Here is a 12,347-nt window from a genome sequence, read left to right as displayed (position 1 = left end):
ACACTGCGTGACGAATCTGGAAATCCTCAGCAGAGGAAGTTTCATCGAATGGAGGTGCAAAAAAAGAAAAGAAATACCAAAACATTTAAAGCACGATTCATTAGATTTCATTGAATGTAACTTCTTGACTTTATTTATTAACAACTAGCCGCCTGCGGCGACCAGCTGGTCCGCCTTTTTGCGCCAGGGTTGGCGCCTTCGGCGGCTGCTTGGACAATTTAGCGACGGTATTAATCAATGTTTTTCTCTATATTATCAATATTATCATTCGCCTTTTTACGCCAATGTTGCGGTCTGCCTTCGGCGGCTGCTTAAATAAACTTCGTGGCGGTATCAATCAATCTATATCTATCTACATCATTAGTAGTTTGAATAAAATATTTTCTAGATCTATCTCCAGTTCCGTCGTTTGGAATATTATTAAAGGAGGGGGAGGGGAGACACAAACGGCGTACTCTTCATGGAAATATTTGTCGAAAAATAACAAAAAGCACTTCCACTTTTATGTGAAAGCATTGTTTTTTCGAAGTCATGGTGTGTGTGTGTGTGTGTGAGGGGGGGGGGAGCATTGACACCTCGTTGAAGATCCTTAAATGACGGGCATGTCTCTTTCTTTTCTCTGGTTTTTACGGGCATGTCTCTTTCGGGCATGTTTATCTATCAATACGATCTATGCATATCTATCTCTGACAGAAATTAACAATCTTTTTTTATTTATATAAGTATTAATTCGAAAAAAACATTTTTTGTCCACTAAATCTCAATCTCTGTATCTACCTAATGCCGCCTTCGGCGGCTATCTACCTTTACGATCTATCTCTAAGTTTTCTTATCCATCTCTATTTATTTTAACTTCCCCGCCCATTTCCTAATAAAAACAAAGATCACTCAAAAAACCGCTTTTTTTATTTAAATAGAGCAAAAAAAAAAAGTTATCTCCAAAATGTCCCGTAGTGTGCAAAAAGTTACGAAGTAAAGTAAGTGACGAAGAAAAAAAAATCTCGCTGTTTTTATTGAATTAAATGCGCTCATCTATGAAATGTAACGTAATATAGATACAGCAAAAGGTTCAGCTTGGGGGGAGGGGGTGGAATTCGAAAAAGAAATGAATGCAATCCTTAAATTAAACAAAAAAAAGGAAGGGAAAAAAAAGCACTGCCGGAAAAACACGTGGTCATCACGTCATAAAATGTAGAAGTAAGCTATATAGTAAAAAAAAAAAAAAAATTAACATTGTTTCCGATTAAGATTCCGTCGTAAATATCGAATCGAAATCCAAGTAGTGACGTCAGAGGCATAAAAGATTGAAGAACGCTTTTTTCGACCGATGCGTAGAAAGACATGATGTGTTCAGCATTAAAAAAATTGTAAAAAAAAAACTATTGCGTATTTTTAAGAACTTTTTTCTTCTGAAGAGGGCGAAATCTTTTTACTATTACCAACTTAAATTTTAGAAATGAGGCTGTCATACTTCTCGCATTATGATATTAGAAAAATATAAAACCCAGGAAAAAATGCAAATTGAAGGTTTTTTCAAAAATTCATAAAAAATACATAAATTGCTCTATCTTCAAAATTTTTTCATTCATCGTATATTTAAAATTAAATTTTCAACACTATAGTACAAAAAATATTTGTGTGGCGCGATTGGTTCGGGGTCTGTGAGGTAAAAAGTACTAAAAAGCGCAAAAAAACACATAAAACATTAAATAACTTTTTTTCTAATTAAAATATCAAAAATCGAAACCCGAGGTGCACATCTTCGGCAGAAACTGTACCTGTATACCAAATTTCATCTTTCTAGGCCTTACCGTTTTCCTGGGAAGCGCGCCACACACAAACACACACAAACATCTTATTTTATTATATGTATAGAATACATTTCGAAATTTGAGAATAAAAAAACCTTGGCTTTTGATTCTGGTTTAGATCATGGGGAAAATGATGAAAAAGTCATAGTTTAAGTATGAATGACTTACGGTTTAAAAAAGCCATTTGGCAACATTGAATTTTAAATGTTAAAAAAAAAAAACAGTAAATAATTTGAAGTCAAATAGCCTAAAACAAAAATAGGCCTTGATAAATGTTGCAAAGATACCTTACTGTCAAAGTAGTAAGTTTTACTTAACTCTCATTTAAACTCATGATTAATAAATAAAGTAACTAATCGCATCTTTTAGATTTTATTTATATTTATTTTTTTCTTTCCATTTTCTTCCAGAGCTTTCTTAACGTAAAACTACACAGGAAAGTTTTTATCCAGGAATCACCCTAGGTGACTCTATACAAGGTGTTTCTGAACTCTTGGGGGGGGGGGGGGGGGGGGGCAAAACTTCAAGGGGGGATAGTACACATTAGGAGAAACAATATAAAGTCAAAAATAAGGGTCCCAAACGTCTTTCGAAGGCGATAGCCGCCATTAAAGTTTAGGGTCCAAAATTTCAAATGATCATAAAAAACGGAAAAATTGGTCGATTCGTTTGCGGTTTTCACTAAAATTATTCTTTTTATCAGTATTTTCTTGAAGATAAATTTTGAAAATTAGTTCAAAAAATGCCGATAGCGGGCACTTTAGACTTTAGAGTCACGAACAACTATTTTTACGACTATTTTTGGATATCATTAAATGTTTTCTAATGTTTCGACTATAACTTAACTTTTGAGCTTAAAATCTGAATTCTTGGGAGTGGTTAAGTAGCGAAAACTGTACTGTCTTCACTGGTTGAAATACACTTGGTCAGAAAAAAATGTATGCATCAAGAATAAATTGAGCTGCAACCAACAAACTCGGCAGGAATGTAGTTTGGTAAGAGATTATTTAAATTTCGTCGTCAGAGACGAAAGGGTAAGCGCGCTAAGCGCATACAAGATGCACAGATAGGTACGATTGAAAGTGTAAAAACTTGTGTCAAAGGGCACTTCAAACGAAACTGTCGAGTTGTAAGGACGCTATCGTGACGAGGGCTTTTAACAGGTATAACGAATTGTTTGACTTTTTAAAGGGACGTACAGTAGGTTTCAGAGAAGCAGCTACCGTATCAACAAGGTCACTAACATTAGTTCCATGCTGTTTAACACTTCCAAGAAATTGATGGTATCAAGAAAAACAATCCGGAGTACACTGAAAGACGCTAGTATCTCGAACCGGATTTTTGCGATGGATTGTATTTTCGCTGCACTTGATTACCTGGGCCGTGACAGGCAGGAGGCCTGTTATCTTCAACGATGAATTCCGATTTAGTCCCAGTGGTCATAGATAACGTATTGCACTCCATCCCAGGCCGTGTTTTGTCTTGTATGGCTGCTAGAGGAGGATATACAACTTATGGTTTTGTAACCTTTAATTGTGTCATAACTTCTTAATAAAACAATCTTTTGTTCTGAATTTGTAATCATTTCCTTATCTTGCCATAGGCCACATGCATTTTAAGTTTCGTGAAGATCACTTGTTTCCTTCATGGTTAATGTAGGGTAGATACATGGGGCAGATTAACGCAGTGCCCCTTTTTCAAAACGAATTATAACTGGAGAACCAACAGTCATAACAGATTGATGCTACTCCCTCGCAAATATTCTCACAAGTTTTTGAGCATTAGTCGAACTTTGGTCCAGCAAGCAGAAAGAATAATCTATTTTCTACCAAGTTGAGTAAGTTTTGTGTTGAACGTTTTGAACCTTATTGTGAATAAATAATACTTAGATAAGAAGAAACAAACATACAAAAATTAGCAGAATTTTATCCTTTTTTGAGAACTGCATTTGTCTGAACTGAAATGTTATTAAATTTTTTTGCACGTTAAAAATAAATCCAAACTTTGTGACGGGGCAAGTTAACGCGTTGAACCTTGGAGCACCTTTACGATCATTCTTACAGTGTCTTACTTAAACGTGCCCCTGACACTTTTTTTCGCTCCAAACGGTCTCAAACAATTTTAGTATTTTCTGGCTATTTAGTTTTGAAAATTATCGTTTAATTTTTAATTAAGTTACAAATTCGTATCTTATAGCTTACAATCATATAGTGCTGTCTTCATGCCTCTTCAGCTTCAACTTTACACACTATTCAGTCTGTAATAAATTTGTTTTATTTTAGCAATTATACGATATTATGTTCAAAACACTAACAGAACACATAAAAATATTTTTTTTAACGGTTAAAAACACAACCTGAGCAACAACTGAATATATCAATTTTGATTCCATTAACTGCTTCATAAAACCGCAATGTCTAAAATTTCCTAATTTAAAACATAAAAATTAGAAAATTCATTGAAAAAAATCCGCGTAAACGTGCCCCAGTCTACCCATTTCTTTTTTTTTTTTTTTTTTTGTGACTGAGTGTATTTATTTCAACTTCTGAACACAGTTCATTTTGCACGACTTAATCACACCCAATGATTCAGATTTTAAGCTCAAAATTTAAGTTTAAGTCCAAGCATTAAAAAAAATCTAATGAGATTCAAAAATAGCGGTAAAGCGCCCTCTATCGGCATTTTTAAAACTACATCTTCAAAATTTACTTCCCAGAAAATACTGGAAAAAGAATAATTTAGCGAAAACCGCAAACGAATCGACCAATTTTTCCTTTTTTTTTTATGATCATTTGAAATTTTATACCCTAAACTTTAATGGCGCCTATCTCCTTCGGAAGACGTTTGGGACCTTTATTTTTGCTATTATATTTTTTGTCCTGATGTGAGTTCAGAAAAACCCTGTATAGTGCAATGGATATTAAGAGAGAAATGCAATAACTCCGTGATTTCTACAAACTTAGTCATTCAAACTACTTTTCATCTAAAACAGTCTACTTTATGACCACAATTTTTCTGTCATTAAAAAAAAAGTTACCTGATTTTCTTTCAGGTCAGTTGATCCTAGATGCTTCACTAGAATAACAGCCTTCAAATTATGTCCGCTGCAACAAAGAGCACATGTATAATATAATCTCTATTTTTAAAACCATCGAATAAATTTTCTTTTCTTTTGGAAACATACTTTTTCCCGCATATATCAACAGCTTTCTCTGCAATGGACTGTAGATTCACAAGTTTTTGGCCTCGAAATCCGCCATCTGTCAATGGAAAGCAAGAAATGTATCTAAGTTATCAGACATGTCATACAATGATTGAAAATTATATAGAAAAGCGAGCTATAAGCTATAATTAAGCAACATTGGTCCAACTACTTAATAATAGACATATATTCGCGAAATTGAGCTTGTTAAGTTTCGCGGTCGTGAAAAATTCTATAAAATTTTATTTTGATTGTATCATTACAAAAACAACCTCCCAGACCGTTTTCTTTCGTTTAGGATATAATTTCAGCATTTAAAAATGTACAGTTCAGTTTCTAGTATACAACCCAAATTCAAAAAAAAAAAAAAAAAAAAAGAATAGTTTCTGTTTTCAGTAACAAGCTCATTTAAAAAGATGTGTAACCTTTCTCAGGCTTCAAATTGTTCATATCATTTCATTATACTTAAATGAATATTAAAGTCATAAAGTGAATAAACAAAAATTAAAAATGATAATAATTTACAAAGTAAAAAAAAAAAGAATATTAAGTGAAAAAAAAAATCAATATTTTTTGCGTCACCTTTTGGTAAAGCCAAATCTTTAATCCTTTTAGAAATGGATTCCACCGATTCAAATTCATCGCTACTAATATTGTTCCATACACTCTATAATGCAGCAAAGGGTTTTATTGAAGAGAACTAAGTCCTGAACCTTTTTTAAACGATGTTATTGATCGGGTTAAGATCGGTAAAATTACTTTTCCAATTGAATAACGAACTTTCTCTTTCTGTTTGCCATATACCCATATATGAGTCGATTTCAAAGTTTGACACGAAGAGGAATATCACTGAAAGATAAATTTATCACTGAATAACCCTTTAGAGGAATTTATTATGTGGTGGTATTTCAGTACAAATTGATACACTGCAGAGTTTGCTCGTTGTTTTAAGAGACATAATTGCCTTGTTGCAACTGCACTCGTGCATCCCGATGCTATAACGGATGTCACAAATTTACACAAGCTATCAAAACGGCTTTGCTTTTCAGATGCCAAACTCGAACGCCTCCCTTGTCAAACAGATATTTGAAGAAATCTCTGTATACTAATAAATCTAAAAAGCACTAAAACTTATGTATGACAATGCTATTCATCATTGTTGAAAATGAAAAAAGTTAATGGGGCAATTATCTTCAAAGATGGTGAAAAGAAATAGGGGAAAGCTCATTAGAAGGTGCATAACTTCTAAAAAATGCTACTAAAAATTAAAAGAAATGAATCAATTTTATTCAAATGAACTTAATGCGAAATTAGGCAAAAGAGTCAACAAAAGTAGGGTAATGAAGGTAAATTGATGAAAGTAAACAGATATAGAATAAAAGTAAGCAAATGCCAAGTGTTTGGTGCAGCGTAAAACGAATGAAAAGTTTGCCGCTAAGTCTGTCATTTCCTTTTGTTATTGAGAGTCATTCCGTGACGAGTGACCTAGGTCCCCACTCGAAAATCTCCGATTTTGATGAAATTTTATAGAGATGTAGAGATGTCTTTGAAACTAACCTATGCAAAATTTCAGCTTCCGTGATCCAAATCCTGAGGATCTAGAATATCTCCCCCCCCCCGCAAAAAAGACCCAAAATTGCGGATAAGCTTTGCAGAAAAATTTATCACCCTGGGAACCCTGAATTTTTTGGAGCTTAAAGTACAATTGGCTGCTAATGCACTCATTTATTTTTGTGAATTTTTTTGAGCTCATTATATTTTTTATAGCACGCGTGTAAACTCGTGAAAAAGCGCGGTGGGGAAATTTTTTCCAGGATTTTAGGTTGTCATAAAATCTGAACAAAAATTATTCAAAGGTTCGTACTGCGTGATTATATTGTAAAAACACTTGTTTTTAATGGGTTACAGCTGCAGAGCTTAAATATCTATTTTCCAAAAGATATTGTCATCCAAAGTGGCTATCAAAATCGTTTAAGTGAAAAATAGCCTATTTTCAAAGCGCTGTAGCTCAAGTTTGTCACCTCGAACCTTCTTTTCGTTTATACCATTAGAAAGAACACATTTTTTTAATTATCAAAATAAGTTTTTTCTTCGATGATGTTCTTTCGAATAAGGAAAAAAAATAAGCTTGAAATTCTGTCTATCGTAACGATTTGCCACGTTTAAGGTCAGGTGGTGGAAAATTTTTACCACACTGGAAGTCTGAAATTTGAGGAATTTTAAGTACTTTTGGTTGTCAATACGTTCCAGTATTTTTATGAGTTTGAGTTCATTAACTTTTGTGTAGCACGCGTGCAAAGTCCTGGCACGCAGTGGAGAAACCTTTTCCTGGATTTTAGAATGTCATTAATTCTGAACAAAAATAATTCAAATGCTCATACTTAGTAATTCTATTGTCAATATGTATGGTTTTGATGGGTAAAAGTTGCAGAGCGTAAATATTGATTTTCTAAAAGATTTTGCCATCCAAAGTGGCTATCAAAATCGTTCACTTGAAAGAAAAAAAGCCAATTTTCTATGCGCTGTATCTCAAGTTTGTCACCTTGCATCTTCTTTTCGTTTGTGCCATTAAAAAGAACATATGTTTTCCTATAAAAATAAATTTTGTTTACGAGGGTGTTCTTTCAGATAAGCATGAAAAAATGAACTGGAAGTACTATTTCTCGTTTACGAGAAAATATCGTTCCACAATGAAAGAATGGTGATTGCCATGGAAACCGGCTTTTGTGATTTTGCTACTGTTAGACAGAAGTAGTTTTTTATTTATCTTTTAAAAACCTATTTTGCAAACGAAATATGGTAGAAACAGAAAAACATCTTGTTTTGTCTGATGTATCTGTCGGTTTCCTGAGCAGGATGTTTTTTCTGTTTCTATCATATTTAATTTGAAAAATAACTTTTTAAAAAAGGAAAAAAGAACTATTTCTGACTGAAAACAGTTGAAAAATCACTTATACACCGGTTTCGATGATAATCACCATTCTTTATTCAATTTAGAAAGAGATTTTCTCGTAAACGACAAATAGTACTTCAAGCTTATTTTTTCATGCTTATCTGAAAGAACACCATCGGAAAGAAAATTTATTTTTGTAGGAAAAAATACGTTGGATTGGAAAGAGAAAACTACTCGTATATTCATTATCCTGATTTTTAAGTCCGTGTCCCGATTTTTTTAGCGAAAGTCATTTCTCATAAATGATGTTTATATCCAATATTAAACTCAGTTCTCGAAAAAAAAGGTCCGCTTTAGGGAGACAGATTACCTAACCCCCTTCTCTTTCCTGCATCTCCATTAACCCCTATGTTTTCGGTGTACAAACCGCGTATATGCGTGCGTTGTTGTTAATGACACTGTAAAACAAAATTAAAATTTTTTACCTGCAGTAATGAGAAGAGTTGATTTGGCGTCTAATATTCTTTCAGAAAGTGACTCAGCCGAATAACCGCCAAACTAAAAAGAGAACAATGGGTGGATGCTGAAAATCAAAAATATTAAAATAAATTATACATTTCGTCTAAGATAAATTTACAATCGTTCATGGCAGAATTTGGCTAATTCGCCCAGTTAATGAATAAAAAAATAAAAAATTGAAGGAAGAGACACTAAGGCAAGCTCTTTTAGAATTTCTATTTTACTGCTGACTTCTGGTTTACCAAAAGAACCACGTGATCTTCTCAACTGGATTGGAGATATGGTTACTCAGAGTACAACCAGTGAACCTATTAAGAGCGACTTTTGGAACAGTCAATAAAAGGAAAAATAACGAAACACACGTTCGTATTCGAAGACTATTAACACTAGAGAAACATGTAAGGTGTTATTTTTTCTGAAATAATGTACTCTTCTAAATTCCGTTACTTAATTTCTGTTAAAGGGTCGTCTTCACATTAAAATAAGTATACACTTTAATATTTTTTACGAGAACCCCCCTTTTTTCTCACATATTTGAGATTAGCATCATCATTTATTTTTTTGCACAAAATTTTGTTTAATTTGTTCCAGCCATTGCTTCAAAATTTGATTGAGAAAAAAACATCTCGAAACGTTAAAAAGATTTTTAATATTTTGCTTATAGTATCTAAACCACCTTGGGAGCGGGAAATATTGTTTTTTTTTTTTTTTTTAATTTAAAAGTATAAATGGAACCCAACACTAAAAACGTTATTTACTATTCCAAAAATTTAAAAATTATGAGTTATAAAATTAATATTTGAAAAAAAAAAGATGATCTGGAACCATATCATATTTTTATGGGAAAACAATCTAAAAGAAATTTTATAGGAGTATCTAAAATTTGAGCGCAGAATATTCAGTAGTTTTTATGATATGCTAAAAAATTCATTTTTTCTTCCGTTTGAGGTTCCTTAATGTTTTCAAACTGAAACAGTGAATGTTGATTTCTATGCAAAGAAAGGAGAAAATTGGTCAACAGAAGAGTAGTCACTTATAATGTTTCACCATTGCTCAAGAGTTATTTTTATGTCACACGTTTCTAGTCGGGGGGGGGGGGCGTGTCCTGGTCAAGGAGAAAATGGGATACTTGCAGTTCAAGGGTCAAGTAACGCTACCGACTTACATCGTACATAAAATGTGTTGGCATTAAAAAAAAGGCAACAAGAGGCAGTGGCATGGATTTGTGGATAAAAACTTGATCCAAAGGCCTTGGCTTTAACATTATTGCTGATCCTAGTTCCAGGGGCGCCCACCTACGAAGGGTCATGGTGGAGACTGCGCCATTAAAATTTTTAGGGGGGCGGGGTGTTTTGAGGGGAATTTTTCTCATTTTTAGGGGGCTCTTGCTTTGGGAGGGGGGTCTTCACGATACTTAGGGGGGTGCCCTTGATTTTAGGGAGGCACCCCTGCTAGTACAGTAGTTTATATACATGTAAGGACTTTTTAAACCCCTCTCCAGAAACTATATTCAGGTTGCGCGGAAGCAAAATTTCCAACTAAGTTTTAAGAAAATAGCTAGAATATTGAAAGTTTTTTTATTATTTATAAATCGGTAACCATAACATTCTTTTCGGCCAAACCGAGTTAAAATAAATAATTTTCACTCTCTCTTTATTTCATTTGTTTATTCTCGCTTAAATTGAGTAGCGTAAGTTGATAGTTTTTAGCGAAAACTGTGCCTATTAGTTTCTAAAGCAAAATATAATTTGAAGTTAATTTAATGTAACGCGCATGCCCGATTCTGTGTTTACATAAAAGCTTGGCGAAATGAAGTTTGAATACGCACTTTCCCTACCAAGTGAGTAAGTGCAATCCTGAGAAGTAGTGCTATAAAACCGTTTCTAAAACTTTTGCGTGTGTGTTTTTTCACATGAGAGTTGTTAGAAACCTTAATAAAGGATCTGAAAATGAATTTGGTAGTTGAACAAGAGTTTCCAACAGAGAATATAAGTTTAGATAATTTTGCTTATGGATGTGATCCTTGCTGATTCGAGTACGCACTTGTCCCACCATACCTTAGGGATATTTTTCACGGATAAGCTTTAATGACAAAGTATTCAATGTCCAAGTGAGTAATCTATTTGAAAACAACTGAATTTATACAGCGGAATAGACCTTTTCTCAGCTCATAGCTTTTTGAAGAATGTAATGTTGAAAGTACTTAAAAAATACACATCACACTACAGGCTCTTTTTTTTTTCTTTTAATGTTTAAAATACTTTCTTGCCTCCGTTTTGAGATCGAGTTTTTTAAAAAATTCCTTCTCAAAGTATATTTTAGTAAGGTATAAATTAATGCACTAAGTGCCTCTTATTGTTCAGTAAAATGTTTTCATCTAATTGTTTACTTTACTTTCGTTTGTTTTTTACAATGAAAAGTACTTTACTTACAACAATGGAATGGATGATGCCCAGACGAGCACATGCAAGCATAGCTACAACCAGTTCAATGATCATTGGCATATAAATGGCTACACGATCTCCTTTTCTCAACCCTAACATAAATTATTAAACAAACAATTGATAAAACAATACACAGTGACATTCAAAACAGAGCTCATCTTCATGATGATATTAATTCTTGTCGAGAAACAAATGTCGCTAAAATGACGGGAAAAAATCAATTCAAATTATTGTCTACGTTAAATAGTAATAAAAAAAGAGAGTACTTCAAAAACAATGACTTGATATTTCTGCGTGAATTAATAATAGATCGATACTTTTTTTCCTTTTCATACTTAAATTTCTGTCTTTTGCAGACTCTTAAATTACACCACTTCTTTTGATTTAATTCAAGAAGCAATAGTAACAAATGGCGGCTAAATAAATATTTTTTTCGAAGCAAGGTGGTTTTTTCTTTTTCTGTTAAACTCTTGGAAAAGAAACTAAATTCTATTTGGAAAGCACTAATTAATGTAAAGATAAATTCAAAATAGAGTTAATACTGTTGTATGGTTACCAACTTTTTAAGTATTTCATAATGACAACATTTTCTTGTTTTTCCATCTTGCTGGTAAGATGCTCAAAACAAAATTGCAAATTGAGTACATGGAAACTGTCATTAATTATTTTCCGTTGTCATACATTAGACAGAATAATATACTTTATGAGATATGCCTTTATTGATAGATAACGATTAATCAAAATTAATGGATAGAAGAAATATATGCTGCATAAAATTTGGTTGCAATTTAAAATGTATTCTTAGTAAAGAATTTGTATGCCTCATTGTTCTCAATATTTTTTTGCTCAATTTGTTTTCAATTTGATTGAATTCAGATACATGAGGCGTTTTTTTTCTGGAAAGAGGGAGCCAAAAATTGTTTTAATTACAATTAGTAGAAAAAGAAACAAAATATTTAAAAACTATAGCAATTGAGTCATTCCATATTAAATCAACAAATGGGCCGTGCAGCACCATTTTTGATTTTTATGAAATATGGTAGCTAATATGTACCAATATTCTGTACCCTCAAACTGTTATATTTTCTTCTTGGAAAAATTTTATTCCTGAGTGGCTATTTTTTTGCTCCGCGGAAGAGTGAAATTTGGCATTTTTGATCCTTATTCAAAAAGTTCTAGTAAATTTATCTAAATTTTTAAGAAGATTAGGCACGTCTCTTTTTAAAGGTGAAAGAATGAACTTTTATTTGCGCATAAAAAGAAAAGATTTAAGTTGAGCCTAATTAGAAATTTTCGGTTGTCAAATCATGGTTGAAAAAGTGCCGTTTTCGTCATTTTGAGCCTAAAAAAAAAATCAATGAGGGACTTTCAGTAGGAAACTATTTTTGTTTCTGTCGTAGTTAGTTATGCATACTAGAAACACAGATAAAAATAGGTTGATACTAGTATTTCTTCGTAACAAAAGATTGCTTAAACTT

At 32.8% G+C, this 12,347-nt stretch overlaps 1 protein-coding gene across 1 annotated transcript in view; it reads right to left on the bottom strand.

The window, feature by feature from the left end:
- The window catches only part of LOC129219023 (acetyl-coenzyme A synthetase, cytoplasmic-like), a 51,782-nt gene that overhangs the window by 20,012 nt on the left and 19,423 nt on the right, over positions 1 to 12,347 (bottom strand). The window contains exons 3-6 of the mRNA XM_054853342.1: positions 10,858 to 10,961; positions 8,392 to 8,464; positions 4,996 to 5,071; positions 4,849 to 4,915 (exon numbers count right to left, since the gene is read on the bottom strand). Coding sequence (XP_054709317.1) covers positions 4,849 to 4,915; positions 4,996 to 5,071; positions 8,392 to 8,464; positions 10,858 to 10,961 — 320 coding nt within the window. The remainder of the gene's footprint in view (positions 1 to 4,848; positions 4,916 to 4,995; positions 5,072 to 8,391; positions 8,465 to 10,857; positions 10,962 to 12,347) is intronic.

The sequence above is a fragment of the Uloborus diversus genome, chromosome 3 (genome assembly GCF_026930045.1).
Source record: "Uloborus diversus isolate 005 chromosome 3, Udiv.v.3.1, whole genome shotgun sequence".
Lineage (NCBI taxonomy): Eukaryota > Metazoa > Arthropoda > Arachnida > Araneae > Uloboridae > Uloborus > Uloborus diversus.
Note: the sequence above shows the minus strand (reverse complement) of the source record. Positions and strands in the feature narration are given on the sequence as shown.